This window comes from Natator depressus, chromosome 4, assembly GCF_965152275.1.
Source record: "Natator depressus isolate rNatDep1 chromosome 4, rNatDep2.hap1, whole genome shotgun sequence".
In the NCBI taxonomy this organism is placed as follows: Eukaryota; Metazoa; Chordata; order Testudines; family Cheloniidae; genus Natator; species Natator depressus.
Window position 1 is genome coordinate 10,034,840 of NC_134237.1, and position 17,208 is coordinate 10,052,047.

The 17,208-nt window shown below is 44.2% G+C and overlaps 1 protein-coding gene across 2 annotated transcripts in view; it reads right to left on the minus strand.

Annotated features, from left to right (window-relative positions):
- Window positions 1-9,493: 9,493 nt before the first annotated feature.
- GSR (glutathione-disulfide reductase) overlaps window positions 9,494-17,208 on the minus strand; it is a 33,245-nt gene continuing 25,530 nt past the window's right edge. Inside the window, exons 11-13 of one of the 2 annotated variants that reach the window (XM_074950376.1) lie at window positions 16,300-16,431; window positions 11,890-12,023; window positions 9,494-9,841 (exon numbers count right to left, since the gene is read on the minus strand). In XM_074950376.1, coding sequence (XP_074806477.1) covers window positions 9,692-9,841; window positions 11,890-12,023; window positions 16,300-16,431 — 416 coding nt within the window. In that variant the 3' untranslated portion in view covers window positions 9,494-9,691. The remainder of the gene's footprint in view (window positions 9,842-11,889; window positions 12,024-16,299; window positions 16,432-17,208) is intronic. The other variant, XM_074950377.1, reaches the window with a different exon arrangement.

The following is a 17,208-nucleotide window of genomic DNA, read 5'->3' on the forward strand; positions in this document are numbered from 1 at the left end:
AAAATGCAGGCTGCAGGGCAGCTGGTACCAATGCAGCCGGGAGGGGTAAACCCCAGGGAGGGAGAAGAGCTATTGAACGTGAAGGAGGATGCTGGCACAAGGACCAATAGGGATAAACTGGCCATCAATCAATGTAGGCTGGGCAATGAGCAGAAGGCTTCTGTCCACCAGAGGAGTAAGGGGCTGGCACAGCCTGCCCACAGGAGCAATGGGGCAAACACCCCCATTAGCTTTAGGATGGAGCTTGATAAATTTATGATGGGGATTTATGATGGGCTGCGTGTGAGCGCAGGGGACTGGACTCACTGACCCAGGAGTTCCATGCCACTCCCATGCCCTTGTGATGGGGTCCCTACCCCCCACCGGTGGTGAACTCCCCCCGATGGCACCTGGAGGGTCAGCCATGTCTAATTAATGATGAAACCCAGTGGGGGTGGCTGCGTGCGCTGCAAGCAGAGGAAGTATATAACAGAAGGGTGACAGGGAGAAACCCTGCAGTCACTCTCTGGATAGCAGGGAGTGAGGAGACCCTTAGGAGGAGGGAGATGACTACAGGGTGAGGAGAAAGCCCAGAGAAAGTCTGAGTAGGAAAGAGTCCAGGGAAGTAGCAGCAAAGAGTCCACTGGTGGAGTGACCCATGACTGCCTGCCCTAGGGTTCCTGGACTGGATACCAGCATAGGAAGAGGACCTGGGTTCTCCTACCAGCCACTGGCAGGGTGCTGTGTGCCCAAAATGAAGGGCAGCAGCGCGGGCAGAGGGATCAGACATTTGTTTTCACTGGACTTTCTGTTACCTCAGAAGGACAGAGACTAACTGCGACCAGGCCAGAAGGCTAAGTCACAAGAAGAAGCACCTTACGTGCCCCTCCTCTGCTGGGCCTTTCTGCCCCAAACTTGGTCAATCAGGCCTCCCCCGGGGCGGAGTGTTTCCTTGGGGTTGGTGTCCACTACCCCGGTGTCCCCATCCATCTGCGACCTAGATCAGACACGGTGACCCGCTGAATTTAAGCCGATTAGTCAGTGGAAGAAACGAAAACTAACCAGGAGTCCCTCAGTAACCGCGAGGGAACAGGGAAGAGGGTAGGTCGTGTCTTCACTGAAGCGCTACATTGGTGCAGCAGCTGCATATTAAGTGTAGCCAAGCCTGCGCACAAGACCAATAGTTAACAAGTACCCTAAGGGAACACTGAAAAGAACTTTGAAGAGAAAGTGCAAGAGGGAGTGAAACCCTTAAGAAGCAAGTGGGTGAAGTCTGCGCACTCCACACCGCGGATTCCACCCAGTGGGTTTGGTTGGCTGGCCCCGGTGGATGAATCCCCCTTTCCAACCCTAGGCCGGGGAGCCCTACTGACCTAAATAATAACCTAAGGAAGAAGAGCCCTTCCTTTTGTAACCCTAATCCTAGTATGAACAAGCGTTCTACCATAACCCCTAATCCCGTGATAGGAAACCATATTCTTTATAACCCTAAACCCAGGATGGGGAGCCCAACCCTAACTGCAGGCCAAGAAGCCCAGCTGATCCCAATTCTAGACCAAAGTTGTGGGAGCCCAACACTTTGCAACCCTATGCTGGGGATCCCTGCTGAACTAAACCCTAGACTGGGGTTGCCCTCTACTTTATAGCCCTAGCCCAAGGGTGGGGCACCCCAACCTAGGGCTAGGGTTATAAAGCAGAAGGCAACCCCAGTCCTTCCGAGGTAACAAAGTCCAGGGATTGCAAATTTAACCCTAGACCAGGGATCCCTCCTGACCTAATCCGAACCCTAGGCCCAGGAGCCTAGTGACCCCTCGGACGATGGCAGACGAGGTGCCAAGCTCACGCCAAGGCCCCCAGGCCTCACTGAGTTCTGACAAATGACAGACTGAAAACTAGTCTGGCTCACCTGTCTGTTAGTATACTTAAAATAGGTACTACGTTTATAGAGATGTGTTTAGCGTTTGGACCTTATAAAATGCTCGTGAGCTGCTGCACGCATGATCTCACTTATAATCGCTGTATCTCATGTTATAAGGCAATGTTTAAGTGTTTGCTCTGTAACTGTAAAAGTGTTTGCTATGATGTAACGATGCCGGTTCTGGCGGGACCCAACTGAGAGTGCCAATTCAGGACAAATTGCTTCAAGCAGGGCAGTTACAGCCCAAGGCCGGGGTTTTTCCACCTCTAAGGCAAACCAAACCAGCCAAACAGAGCAGACTTCGGTCTCACCCCACTGGCTCACCACAAGTCACACAAGCAATTCCCTTAGACACTCCAGTTTTCCAGTATCTCCACCAGTGCCACTCGTTATGGGGACAGATGGTTATGAAAACCAATACCCCAGTAAAAGAAAAAAGATTCTCTTGATCCCAAAGGACCAAGCCGCCAGACCCAGGTCAATATACAAATCAGATCTTACCCACAAATCACGCTGTTGCCAATCCTTTAGAATCTAAAATCTAAAGGTTTATTCATAAAAGGGAAAGATATAGACGAGAGCTAGAATCGGTTAAATGGAATCAATGACGTACAGTGATGGCCAAGTTCTTGGTTCAGGCTTGTAGCAGTGATAGAATAAACTGCAGGTTCAAATCAAGTTTCTAGCTGGGATGGATCATCAGTCCTTGGTTCAAAGCTTCAGTGTAGCAAAGTCCGTCCAGAGGTAAGAAGCAGGATTGAAGACAAGATGGAGGAGCTGCAGCAGCTTTTTATATTCTCTTGCCATGTGGTCGGTCTTTCTTTGTCCCAAAGACAAGCTGCCCATCACAAGGCCTGGAAAAACCTCAGAGTTCTGTCCATAGGCAGGTCCCTGCATACCTTGCTGAGTCCCAAGGCGTGTCTGCCTTCTCTCAATGGGTCAATTGTATAGCTGATGGTCCTTAATGGGCCATCAAGCAGGCTAGGTAGAGCTGACACCAACTTGTCTGGGGTGTTCCCCAGAAGCATAGCACACGTTTGAAATACAGACAGTATAGAGCCAATATTCATAACTTCAACTACAGAAATGATACACACATATAGACAGCATAATCATAACCAGCAAACCATAACCTTGCCTTAGACACCTCATTTGACCCCCTTTATACAAGATTTGGTGCCACTACAGGACCTTAGTTGTAACAATGATCTATATGGTCCCAGATTAGGTCAATAACGTCAGATATGAGATTGGGGAAAAAAACAAACCCCAAGTCAGGAAAGCAGCATTACCAAATGTGAAATACTAGTTTACCACAAGAGGTGTAATCTCCTGCCCAGCAAAAGAAGGCCTGTAGACACCAGACAAAGGAACATCAGTGGACAAAAGACTTTGATTGTTTTCCCCACACCCATGAACAGGGGACATGCACAAACGTTCGTCCCATCACACCTTGAACTCTGGGGAAAGGGAATAAAGATCCCTGTCAAGAAGAAATTGTCATCACTCTGCTGCTTCTGTTTCTAACTCTATCCCTGGGCTGGGAAGCCCTACCCTTTATAAGCCTTGCCCTAGGTTGGGGAGCTATCCTAACCCTAGACTGGGGAGCCCTACTTGTCAGGCACTGCCTCCCAGTAGTCAGGCCTAGTGGTTGGAGTGGAGGTTGAAGCCAGACATAGGGTCAGACTGGGCCAAGGTGGCACTGCAATCGAGGTCCGGGGACAGGCCAGAGTCAGAACCGAGATCAGAGTCTGTAGATAAAGTCCAGGTGCAAGCCAGGGGTTGAAGCCAGGTGGTCCAAAGTCGGTACTGTAGCTAAAGCCCAGGTACAGGCTACAGAGTAAAGCCAGATGATCAGAGTCAGAGGATCATGGAGAGGAGAAAAGGCTGGAGCAGGTCAGAAACAGGGCTGGAACGCGGTCAGGGTAGGGCAAGAACAAGACTAGAACAGGGCTCGGACTAGGCTGATGCAGGGACAGGCTGGGAGTGTCAAGAGTCCAATACACTGCGTGGCTGCAGGAGGGTTCCTGGCCGGGTAGTGCTGTTCACAGACAGATCTGCAGTTTTGGTGGAGCTGGGGAAATACCTGGGCCTGGGGGTCACCTGACCCAGGCTTTACTCTGGGATCGGTTGCTACCACATGCCTGAGGGCAAGTTACTGCTGGATCTGTGGGAAGGGTAAGTGAGTGCATCTGGGTTGTTGCTGCATGCCTGAGAGATGGCTCACTGAAGCACACTGGATGAGCAGGTGTAGGCCCACCCATTACTAAAGGCCCCTCGGCTTAAGGGGAGAAGCCACTGGAGCTAGGCATCAACTAATCATGGGGGACAACAAATGAAAAAACAGTGATGGTAGTGAAGGTTACAGGGATAAAATCGGGATACACAGTATCTAGGGAGCCCTACCCTTTGCAAGCCTAACTCTAGGCCAGGGAACCCTACTGATCCCAACCTTAGCCATACGCTGTGGAGCCCAACCCTTCGTAACCATAACTCTACACCGGGGATCCCTACTGAACTAAACCATAATTCCAGACCTGTAGGCCCTCTACTTTGTAACCTTAACTCTACGCCAGAGAGCCCTACCCGTTGCAAATGTAACCATAGACCAGTGATTTCTACTGACCCAACCCTAACTTTTGGCCAGGGATCCCTACTGAATGCAACCTTAATCTGAGGCCAGGGGGCCCTACCCTTTGTACCCGCAGCCCTACGACAGAGAGCCCTGCCTTTTGTAATCCTAGCCATAGTCTGGGGCGCCCTACTGAACCCAACACTAATCCTAGGATGGGGAGCCATACGCTGTCTAACTCTACCCCTAGGCGGGGGAACTCTACTGAAACCATCCCTAACCCTAGTATGAGGCATCCTACTGACCCTAACAGTAACCCTAGACTGCAGACTCTTTCCATTTGTAACCTTAACTCCGGTAGCCCTAGTGACCCCACCCCTAACCATACATAGGGGAGCTATGCTTACCCCAACCCTAGGCCAAGAAGCCATATCCTCTGTAATCCTAATGCAAAGCCAGTCAGCTCTACTGTAACCTAACCCTAGGCTGGCAAGCCCTACTGACCCCAACCCTAACCAAAGAAAGGGAGCCCTCTCCTTTATAACCCTAACCCTAGCACAGGAACACCTTCTGACTCAATCCCTAATCCTACAACAGGAAAACCATATTCTTTGTAACCCTAAACCTAAGATGGGGAGCCCCACTGACTTGACTAAGCCTAGGGCTAGTGAGTATTATCCTTTGTAACAGTAACCCTAGACTGGGAATCCCTATTGACCACAACCCTACCCCTAGGATGGGGAGCCCTACTGATACCAACTCTAGCCTTAGGATGGGAAGCCCTACCCTTTGTTACTGTAACTCTAGCCAGGGAATTCTACCCTTTGCAACCCTAACCCTTGGCCGGGAAGCCCTACACCCTTTGTGACTGTAACCATAGCATGGGGAGCCCTACTGACCCCAATCCTAATCCTAGAGCAGGGAAACCTACTGACCCCATCCCTAACTCTAGGCTGAGGAGCTATACCCTTTGTAATCCGAACTCTTGCAAAGGGATTAATATACAACAGTTTGCTACCATAAATGGAATTATCCACACAGTTCAGTTTAAAGACAAAACTGGACTGATTTTAATAGAAGAATTCAAATTTATTTAAACTACAAAGTAGGGCTGTTGATTAATCAGTTAACTCGTGCAATTAACTCAAAAAATTAATCGCGATTAATCGCACTGGTAAACAATAGAATACCAATTGAAATTTATTAAATATTTTGGATGTTTTTCTACATTTTAAAATATATTGATTTCTATTACAACACAAAATACAAAGTGTACAGCGCTCACTTTATATTATTTTTATAACAAATATTTGCACTGTAAAAATGATAAACAAAAGAAACATTTTTCATTTCACCTCATACAAGTATTGTAGTGCAATCTCTTTATAATGAAAGGGTAACCTTACAAATGTTGATTTTTTTTTGTTACACAAGTGCACTCAAAAACTAAATGTAAAACTTTAAAGCCTCCAAGTCCACTCAAGTATCATAGGGGTAGCTGTTTTAGTCTGGATCTGTGAAAGCAGCAGAGTCCTGTGGCACCTTATAGACTAACAGTCCACTCAGTCCTACTTCTTGTTCAGCCAAACGCTAAGAGAAATAAGTTTGTTTACATTTATGGGAGATACTGCTGCCTATTTCTTATTTACAATGTCACCTGAAAGTGAGAACAGGCATTCGCATGGCACTTTTGTCACCAGCGTTGCAAGGTATTTATGTGCTAGATGCGCTAAAGACTCGTATGTCCTTTCATGCTTCGGCCACCATTCCAGAGGACATGCTTCCATGCTGATGATGGTCATTAAAAAAATAATGCGTTCGTTAAATTTGTGACTGAACTCCGGGCATTAATTGTATGTCTTCTGTTTTATCCACATTCTGCCATACATTTTATGTTATAGCAGTCTCGGATGATGACCCAGCACTCGTTGGTTTTAAGAACATTTTCACAACAGATTTGACAAAACACAGAGAGGGTACCAATGTGAGATTTCTATAAATAACTAGAGCGTTTGACCCAAGATTTAAGAATCTGAAGTGCCGTCCCTAATCTGAGAGGGACGAGGTGTGGAGCACGCTTTCAGAAGTCTTAAAAGAGCAACACTGAGATGCAGAAACTACAGAACCTGAACCACCACAAAAGGAAATCTACTTTCTGCTGGTGGCATCTGATTCAGACGATGAAAATGAACGTGTCAGTCCACTCTGCTTTGGATCGTTATTGAGCAGAACCCATCATCAGCATGGACGCATGTCCTCTGGAATGATGGTTGAAGCATTAAGGGACATATGAATCTTTAGTGCATCTGGCATGTAAATATCTTGCGACACCCGCTACAACAGTGCCATGTGAACGCCTGTTCTCACTTTCAGGTGACATTGTAAACAAGAAGCAGGCAGCATTATCTCCTGCAAATTGTACTCAAACTTGTTTGTCTGAGCAATTGGCTAACAAGAAGTAGGACTGAGTGGACTTGTAGGCTCTAAAGTTTTACATTGTTTTATTTTTGAATGCAGGATTTTTTTTGTACATAATTCTACATTTGTAAGTTCAACTTCCATGATAAATAGATTGCACTGTATTAGATGAATTGAAAACTATTTTGTTTTTTACAGTGCAAATATTTGTAATAAAAATATAAAGTGAGCACTGTAAACTTTGTATTCTGTGTTGTAATTGAAATCAATATATTTGAAAATGTAGAAAACATCAACAAATATTTAAATAAATGGTATTCTATTAACAGCACGATTAATTTATTTAATCGCTTGACAGCCCTACTACAAAGAGATTGATTTTAAGTGAGTACAAATGTATGGCATTAAAATCAGAAATGGTTACAAGAGAAATATAAAACACTTCCTAGGACTAAAACTTAACAAGATAGACTTGGTTCAAGATAAAATTCTTACCACATGGTCCCAGCAACAAAGGTGACCAGATTTCAGGTCAGGATCTCTCCCAAAGTCAAATGGGCTGGTTTCTTTTGTCTTCTCACACGAAGGAGCAAGAGACGAATAGGATGAGAGAACTTGGTGTCCCACCACTCACTTTTTTTAGTTCAGTGCCCTTTTGAAATCCATTTTCCGGAGGGTTACCCAAGGCCGTCCCTAGCTATTCTGGGGCCCTACGCAGCCCCCCCGCAGGGGGGACGGGGCTGGCTTGAGGGGCAGGTGGGAACCACCGCCCAGCACTCACCAGCAGCACAGTTAGGGCCAGGTCGCTGGTGAGTGCAGGCCAGTGAGTGCTTCCTGTCACCGGTGAGTGCAGGCCCGGCCCTGCTTCAGTCCTCAGGGGAGTGGGGGCAAGGATGGAGCGGGAAAGGGGCTGGAGCAGCAAGCAACTGTGCAGGGCAGCAGGAAATTGTGCCCTACGCAGCTGCGTACTCTGTGTATGGGTAGGGACAGCCCTGGGGTTACCCCTAGATAAAGTTCATTCCCACTGTGAGTCTGGAGTCAAGGAGTCTGGTGGTGAAAGAACTGCTGGTGGCTGTTTGCTAAAATGCAGATATGTTTGCTCCTGCCCCACTCCCCTTCCTTGCCAAAGAATGGCCACTTGATAGGTGATGGCCCATCAGCTTTGATGACACCTGGCCAGAGCTGTCAGCTTGTCCTTTGTCTTTGAGAAACAAGTTTACCCACTCCCAGACTTATCTGGTAAACACACTTCAGTCATGACTTCAGCTTATGTTTAAACTTTACATATGATGTTGCTACACAAATTTCTCTGTGATATTACTGACCAGTGAGTTATTAATTTTCAAATGATACCTCACAAGGCATATTTTGTACAATGGTGCATAGGCTGTGAATACAGGGGTGCATTCCGTCACACTCATCCCCACGGTCATCCCCCCCCCGAGGGGTTGGAAGACAGGACTCCAAATCGCATCCCATAAACCTCACGTCTCAATCGTATGGAAGTAATACTTCATACAAGAGGCAATAGCCAGTAGGCAATAGGCAGTACTCCCCTTTGATCTCAGGGATCACAAACTGCAACTAGACAGTTCTTGTAGGGATTTCAACTTACAAGTTCAGTTACTGGCCCAGATAAAATGTTCTTTGTGGAATTTCCCCACAAGGCTTTCCCCACAGATTCAATATTACCATTTCCACCACTGGCAAGCTTAAAATAAAACTTCTTACCAACTGGCCACCTACTTAAAAAAAACCATAGGAATTTATGCCTTAATTTAGAACCCAACCCTAATTATGGAGCCTCCATAATTCTACATTAGAAGAATGTAGAGAGGACTGAACCAAGATCAGATGTCCACAAGGAGAAAGATACTATTATCCCCACTTTACAGCTAGGAAGCTGAGGAATAGAGAGAGAGAGAGAGAGAAAGTGACTTGCCCAGGGTTACATGGAGACTGTGACAGAGCCAGAGAATGGAACCTAGAGTTCTTGAGTCCCAGTCAAAGGCCTTGGCCACAAGGCTAGATTTTGCTCATTGAGGGTATGTATTCACTGAAATTAAAACCTGCCACTGGCCCATGCCAGCTAACTGGGGCTCAGGCTAAGGGATTTTGGTGTTGATATTCAGGCTTGTGCTGCAGCTCAAGCTCTGGGACCCTCCCACCTTGCAGAATCCTAGCGCCCAGGCTCCAGCCTGAGCATCGACACCAGTTAAACAGCCCTTTAGCCCATGCCTTGAAAGCCGGAGTCAGTGGCAGAGGCCAACCACCGGTTTTTAATTGCAGTATAGACATACCCTGAAATTCCTCCTGCAGATCATAACACAGGAGTAGCTTTTCTGTGGGAACAGAGCCATGCTAGATAAGAGAGGAGGAAGATGATTCTATATATCCACATGAAAAAAACCAATGGTTTAAGTAATAAAAACTAGAGACACCTCTTTTGCACCAGCTAACTTAGCCAGTCAGAACAGGGGCTTAGCTAAGCTAAAGAGGCCTGAGAGAATAAAGCAAGAACCAAATATTTTAATCCAGTTTATTTATTTTTCACTCTAAACTGATGAAGCTTGAAGAAACCAAGCTGTTTGGATGAGATGAATAGATGCCACCACTGGTTTTTTGGACATCTCTATGATTTTTTCTACATATATTCATAGATTACAAAAACAGAAGAATCTGATTATTATCTGGAGTGTCATAGAAAAGGAAGAGTTTGCACCAAGAAGAAAAGTCACGATTCCATTAGTTTTTTGGCTGCCATATTACAGGTCTGTTTGCAAACACCAGAAATTCACAACCTTTCAACGGAGCGTGACCAGCTCTTCTGATGAAGTTGGGTGAATGGCAACCGTCTCATCGAAGCTGGCCTTTGTTGCTCCCATTTTGACTGCTACAGCGAAACCCTGCAGCATTTCGTCGCATCCTAGTCCCTGCATGTGTAGTCCCACCACCTTCAAACAATAAGAAATTTAATTTATTAAAGATGAGCATGTAATGACAGTCATCAGTGCACCAGTTAGAGAATCTTCATCACCCTGATCACTCATTGGCATAGAGGAAAGCTACTGCTGACCCAGTCAACAGCCTTTCAAATAACAAATCTACAGATGATTAGACGTTCAAAAATTGCGTTAGTGAAGAGTTAAGGTTGCCCAGTGCTGTTTCCAGCCTGTGGAAAGCAGCTTGCTTCAGAATGTTGAAAGTGGCTAAATGTAAAGCTCTGAAAACCAGGAAATACAAAAAGTTAAGGTCCCTGTCACCCCCACAACACAACCTTAACTCTGTGCCCCTACTGCTGGCAAAACCACTGGGAACGGGTCAGTATGGATATGGCAAAGGTTAAACTACCAGGGAAGTAGAGGGTTCTCCATCTCTTGAAATGTTCAAATCAAGATTGGATACCTGTCTCAAAGATGCTTTAGTCAAACACATATTAGGCCCAATACAGGTATAACTGGACGAAATTCTATGGCCTGTGTTATACATGAGGTCAGTCTAGATGGGCATAATGGACCCCTCCAGCCTTAAATTCTATAAGTAGATATGATGAAGGATTAAGACTGTGCCATTGTTTGGGGCAGCATCACTTGCCCCATAACCTCAGCCATGCTGAACACAACGCCAGCCGCCGCCTCAGGAACAACTCTGACGACATAATCAAAAAGGCTGACAAAAGAGATGCTGTCGTCATCATGAATAAGTTTGAATATGAAGGCAGCCCTCTAACTCCACATTCTACAGGCCATTATCCCCTGATCCCACTGAGGATTGCCAAAAGAAACACCATCTACTCAAGAAACTCCAACTAAAACCTCTCCAGTGCATCATCAAAGATCTACAACCTATCCTGAAAAATGATCCCTCACTCTCACAGATCTTGGGAGACAGGCCAGTCCTTGCTTACAGACAGCCCCCCAACCTGAAGCAAATACTCACCAGCAACCACACGCCAAACAATAAAAACACTAACCCAGGAACCTATCCTTGCAACAAAGCCCGTTGCCAGCTCTGTCCACATATTTATTCAGGGGACACCATCATAGGACCTAATCACATCAGCCACACTATCAGAGGCTCATTCACCTGCACATCTACCAATGTGATATATGCCATCATGTGCCAGCAATGCCCCTCTGCCACGTACATTGGCCAAACCGGACAGTCTCTACGTAAAAGAATAAATGGACACAAATCAGACGTCAAGAATTATAACATTCAAAAACCAGTCGGAGAACACTTCAATATCTCTGGTCACTTGATTACAGACCTAAAAGTCGCAATATTACAACAAAAAAACTTCAAAAACAGACTCCAACAAGAGACCGCTGAATCGGAATTAATGTGCAAGCTGGACACCATTAAATTAACTTGAATAAAGACTGGGAGTGGATGTGTCATTACACAAAGTAAAACTATTTCCCCTTGTTTTTTCCCCCCTGCTGTTCCTCACACGTTCTTGTCAACTGCTGGAAATGGCCGATCTTGATCATCACTACAAAAGTTTTTTTTCCCCCCTCCTCTCCTGCCAGTAATAGCTCACCTTAACTGATCACTCTCGTTATAGTGTGTATGGTAACACCCATTGTTTCATGTTCTCTGTGTATATAAAAGCGTCCTACTGTATTATCCACTGCATGCATCCGATGAAGTGGGCTGTAGTCCACGAAAGCTTATGCTCAAATAAATTTGTTAGTCTCTAAAGGTGCCACAAGTACTCCTGTTCTTTTTACAAATATTACAGAAAATTTTCCACTTTTCAGTTTGACTTTGCAATTTGAATAATGTTTTTAACATGTTTGTATGTAATATTTAATGTAAAGTACTCTTTTTAGAAAGGCAATTTATGTCTATGAACAAAAACACTAATGGAAGAGCTGGAATTAAATATGCAAAGTCAGTTGTTTTACCTTTAGCTAAATAAACTTGGATAACAGCAGAATCCAAGCTGCTGCATTATCCTGAACATTTTAGCTATGAGTTCTTATTTCGTTTTGCTCACCTTCTCTTCTTTGCCGGCACAAACCAGTTTCATGACACACTTAGTTTTCCTTTGAGTTACAGCGTGATACATGGGGGTAAAAGAGGTGGTGTAGACCTTCACATTCTCTCTTCCATATGTAGAAATGGCTTCCTCTGAAATACACAAGAGAGACATTTGACTCCACAAAACAAAACTGTTACATGGGCTGCAGGGACTAATGGCTAGTCTACACTACCGCAGCACAGCAGCCAATGGTAGCTGTGGAGTCGGCACTCGGGCAGCAGGGATGCGCTGGCTGCTTCCGGGAGTGGCACGGAGCCAGCCTTAGCCCCCCTGCATCTAAAATCTCCCAGTTTGGCTTCAGTAGCCTCCAGGAGATCGAGCCCGATTCTGGGAGACTCTCGACGAAATCAGGAGGGTTGGCAACCCTACCACCTTCAAAATGGTGGTCATAACCCTTTGCTATAGATGGGACTGAAGCACCAGATGGCTTCAGTTGGTGGCCATTTTGAGAAGGAAGTCTCTCTCTGTTCTCAGTGGGACTGAGTGTGTCTGCCTGCTCATAGCCTAGATTCCAGGCCCACCCCCTCTCCTGAAGGCAGCTGTGGCATCAGTCCTACTGAGAACAATGGAAGATGATGGCCATCTTGAAAAGGGTTAGTTCTTCATGACAGTTAAGCTTTCAATTATGAAAAACAGCAAAAACGGACCTTTAATCCTAAATATATTCAAAAACTACCCACTGCATCAGATCTACTCAGATAAACCACGATTGAGGGAGAAACAGGGAGGTGCCAGAGGCAGGAGTAGGGGGGCCAGACGCAGAGGAACGTGAGAGTGGTGAAAGGTTGTGTGTGTGAAAGGGAAATCTAGGGAGGCTGGGGGAACTGCAACCTACAATCCATCTCCTTTGCACAGCTCTGGCAAAACAAAGGAGCTGTAAATCCAGTTTATCTAGCCTGTAAATCTGGCAGATTTGTGCTGTTCTTGAGTAGGATAAAGGGTACTGGTGAACCTAGCCATTTAAGTTAAAAAAATTTAAAAGTGATTTAAAGATTAATACTTCATCCTTTCATATCATTAGAAATATCCCAGAGTAACATTCTTGTGAACAGTTCTTGTATGAAATTTTTCAGTTAAGACTCCAAACAAGGAAATTCCCAGACAAAAATCTACAATGAGATGGAGTTACGGTTGAGAGTACATCTGGGTAATTTAGGGTAAACTACTTTACCAGAGACATTGTAATTCACCCTAAGCACCCCTGTATTCACACCCTACACTCTATTGCAAAATGTTGCTGTACAACATATACCTTGTAAGGTATCTGAAAATAGCACACTGGTCATTAATATCATTGTAAAATGCATGTGTTAACTTTATATGTGAAGCTATGAATTCCTCTGTATAATGTTACTAGAACAGGTTTAAGAAGACAGCCTTGCTTAGGCAAAGGTGATACACAGATCTGCCCTAGACAAAGGAATGTGGTTTACCTCAGTTTACATATTAGCTGTAAATAAAGCTATCAAGCAAACCAGCAGAGGTTGTCTTGAGCCTGAACTCAAGTGACAGAGAATTATCATAGCTCCTTGTACGCCAGTGAAACACAGGAGACTAGTCCCCAGGAGGCCTTCCTAACTTTGAAAACAAAGACAATTCTTTGGGAATACAAGGAAGAGAGAGAGACTCCAATTGGATCTTTCATCTAACACCACATGGGAAACCAGCATCTTGTACTTCTGTGGAAGGTCCTCCTGACTGAGAGACAGTCAGCCATGCTGGACCAAGCGTAATGGGTGAGTGAAACCATCTTAAACAGAGACTGTGCCTTGCTAGATAAGTTTTAGACTTTTAGATGTATATTTTCATTTTCATTTGCTTGCAACTCTCTCTACCTTTATTTCTTTTACTTGGCATCACATAACTTACGTCCTGTTAATGAACTTATTTTAATCTAAACCAACCCAGTGCTGTGTCTGAAGTAATTGTTAACTCTAGTTAATGTGGCAAGCTGCTGGGTACTGTCTCTTTAAAGGAGCAAAGAAACCTTATTATTTATCGGAGTGGTTCAGGAGTGGGCTGAACACTTCAAGGCAGATGGTTCTGGGGAAATTTGGGACTGGAAGTGTACTGAGGTCACCTTGCCAGGTACAACTACAGCTGGTGGAAACCAGGGTGAGGCTGTTGTGTTGTGGCAGGCTGCTGGGGTCAGAAGCACTGAACGCAGGCTGCACTGCACACAGACACTCAGGGTACCCCATGTGTGCCTGCTGACTTCTGTTGTGGCCTGGACACAAACAGAGCATTTAAGGCATCACCTATGGTTCAGTGCAGGGGGTGACAACCCCTTACTGGTCTGGACTGCAATCCAAAATGTGACCATAACTATCCCAAAACCAAGCAGTCTGAACCCAGGAAGTCACAGTTAAAGTTACAAACAAACAAAACCAAACATGTTAAGGTAAGAAATGTAGTTAAGGACACCCAAACAACCATAACCCTGCTCTGTCAGACTCATCCAGCATCCCATCTGATTAAAACTCACTGAAATCTTGTGCACAGGCTATATCTGAAGATTTTTTTTTTTAAGTGGATTAATAGTCTTGTCCCCCATACCTTAGAAGTTTTTCTTTCAGCAGAAACCTTAACTCTGCCCTGTAGTGACATCATGCAAAAGCCATTCAGCTATGATTAAGGCACTTTAGCGTTTGTGGACCTAGATGAAATTAAACTGATTCTGAAATAATATTAGATTTGTAATAACCCCGATGGGTTATTGTTATTACCGGGCAGACTTAAGGTTGTTTGGGTGCCCTAACTATATTTTAATACCTAAGGTTAAACGTAAAAAGAAATTCAAAACAGGCTTATCAATGAATTTCCTGGTTTGGGGATAGGTACACTGTAGTTTATCTTACATTACTGATAGGCACTCTCAATGTGTTTTTTGTTTGGAAATATAAGTTATAAGTCAGCCTGACAGATATTAGGTAAGGACAAATGAACCCCAACTGTTCAATAACAATTCCCTCCTGAGGGAAGTAATAATAAATATCCATCTCTTACACTGGGCTTAGTATGTTCAAAGCACTTTACAAACATTAACTGATCAACAGGGTGGATAAAAATCAAAGATTTAAATGATTTTAAAAAAAGCAAAAAAAGCTGGATTTAAATCAGATTTTTTAAAAATTGAATACAGGCTTATTTTTTTTAAAATAAACCTATTGAAAATTAAATTTGAAATTATAACCATGTATTAAGGCCTAACTTATTATTTTTATACTTAATTTAAAATATTTTCATAGATTATAATATTAAGCAGTACATGTTTGCTGCCATGTTTTAAAGAAAGTCAAGCCACTGTACTGATGGAAATCACTAGCTAAGCACCTGGAACCAAAGTCTGTTGAAGTGCTAAACCATCTTTTGATAGCAGTAACTCCTTCAGCAGGTTCATAGAGAATATTTTCTTCTATCAGTTTACTCAACTAGTTCAGTTGATGACTAGTTCAGTCGATGACTAGTTCAGTCAAAGTTAAGAAACCAACTGAAAGTTGAAAAGAAGGAAAGCTTGTTTCCCCTTCCAATCTATGAATATCAACTAAGTGTGAGGGGATGAGATCTATTAGTTCAAAAATGATGAAAGACATGGTGATCAATCAGTTCAATCAATCAACTACAGACAATACTTTTTGTTTAAATCAGTTAAAAGTTTTAAATGCAAAATTTGTTTGAATAAACTTTTTTTTCCTCTTATGTATCCAGCACATTTAAGGTAGTTTCGTATAATAAAATTAAAATATTGGTTTTGTATATTTTAATTGAATTTCCACACATACAGTTTTGACACAAATTACAAGTAAAAAATTAAGCTATATTGTTTAATTAAATATGTATAGATCTAGCATACTGTCCTGGTTAGCAAAAAGCAGCACCAAATTGGTCCAGTGAAGGCAATGGGAGGATTCAATGGGAGTTGGGTTAGGCCCATAGTGAGACATAAATCCAGACTAAAACTCCTGCATCACCACATGCCTCCATCCCGGACTTTCAGGACCTACCTGCAGGGCTGAATATAGTCTCACATCCATTCTTTTCTCTGCCTTTTTGCTGAAACTGCTTTAAGTGTCAGTGCCAGACTGCAATAGGGGATTAAGTGATTCACATGTCCACTAGCCGAGCTGAGGCCCCAGGTACTTGTTCCAGAGGGGCCACACAGCCTTTCAAAGAGGAAGTGACTTCTGTTCACTACACACCTAGCCTCAGTATGAACATGGTACTTACAGTGAAACGCACCATATCCTGTTACTGTCCTCCCCCCCTAAACTGAATTATAAGAACACGATTCAGTCATTTGTCATTGCTATCATTACTGAACATTAATAAGGAGACACCAAAGCAGTGTTTTCACTTGGACCCTACCTTCCGTGAGTCCCACCGTTCCGATTGGGGGGTGGCTGAAGACCACAGTAGGAATGTTGCTGTAGTCGAGTTTGGAATCCTGCTTGCCTTCAAACAGTCTGTGTGCCAGTTTCCTTCCAGCTGCTATTGCAACTGTAAGTATGGAAATAGGAATTCATGCTTACACCATCTAACACAGGCTAACACTAGACAGGTATCCTGTATCTAATTAGTGGCCTGTACTGGATGCTTCAGAGCAGGATCCAACCTTATATTTATGGACTGTAGAGGACAAAAACACCAGAAGGTTGCAACTGATGGGTAACATTTTCAAAATCACTCATCACTTAGGGGCCTAAGCCTCACTGAAAGCCATTTAATGACTTGTCATGACTTTCAGTGAGATTTTGGCTGCTACGCAGCTAATTTACTTTTGAAAATGCCTGGTCTACTCCTAAGTTATACCTGCAGAGCTACACTGGTGTGCTGCTATAAGCCCTAGTGTAGACAAAGTTATACTAGCATAATTGTTTATGGCAAGATAGCTTACGTTGGTTTGGGGACACAGCAACTATCCGGAAATAACCCAGCCCACACACAGAGAATTTTGCCAATATAGCTATACAAGGAAAACCCTCCTAGTGTAGACGAGGCCACAGGTGCTTTTGAAAATTTCCCCCTTAAACTCTGCAAATTCAGGATTAATCTCACCCATGGCTGAGAGGCTCAGTGTTTGAACCAGTGTGCCTCTGTGAAAAGCGTGGTTTTTCTGCTTTGGAACTTTGCCATAGGAAGTCATCGTGGGAGTCATCGGCGTATGGATCATGTTCCTCTTTGTGATGTGTGGTGCAACAGCTAGTATTACACCCACTTGGCACAAATAAAACTGAATAAGCAAGGCCAGGGTGCGGCTTCATCACTACTTTCAAC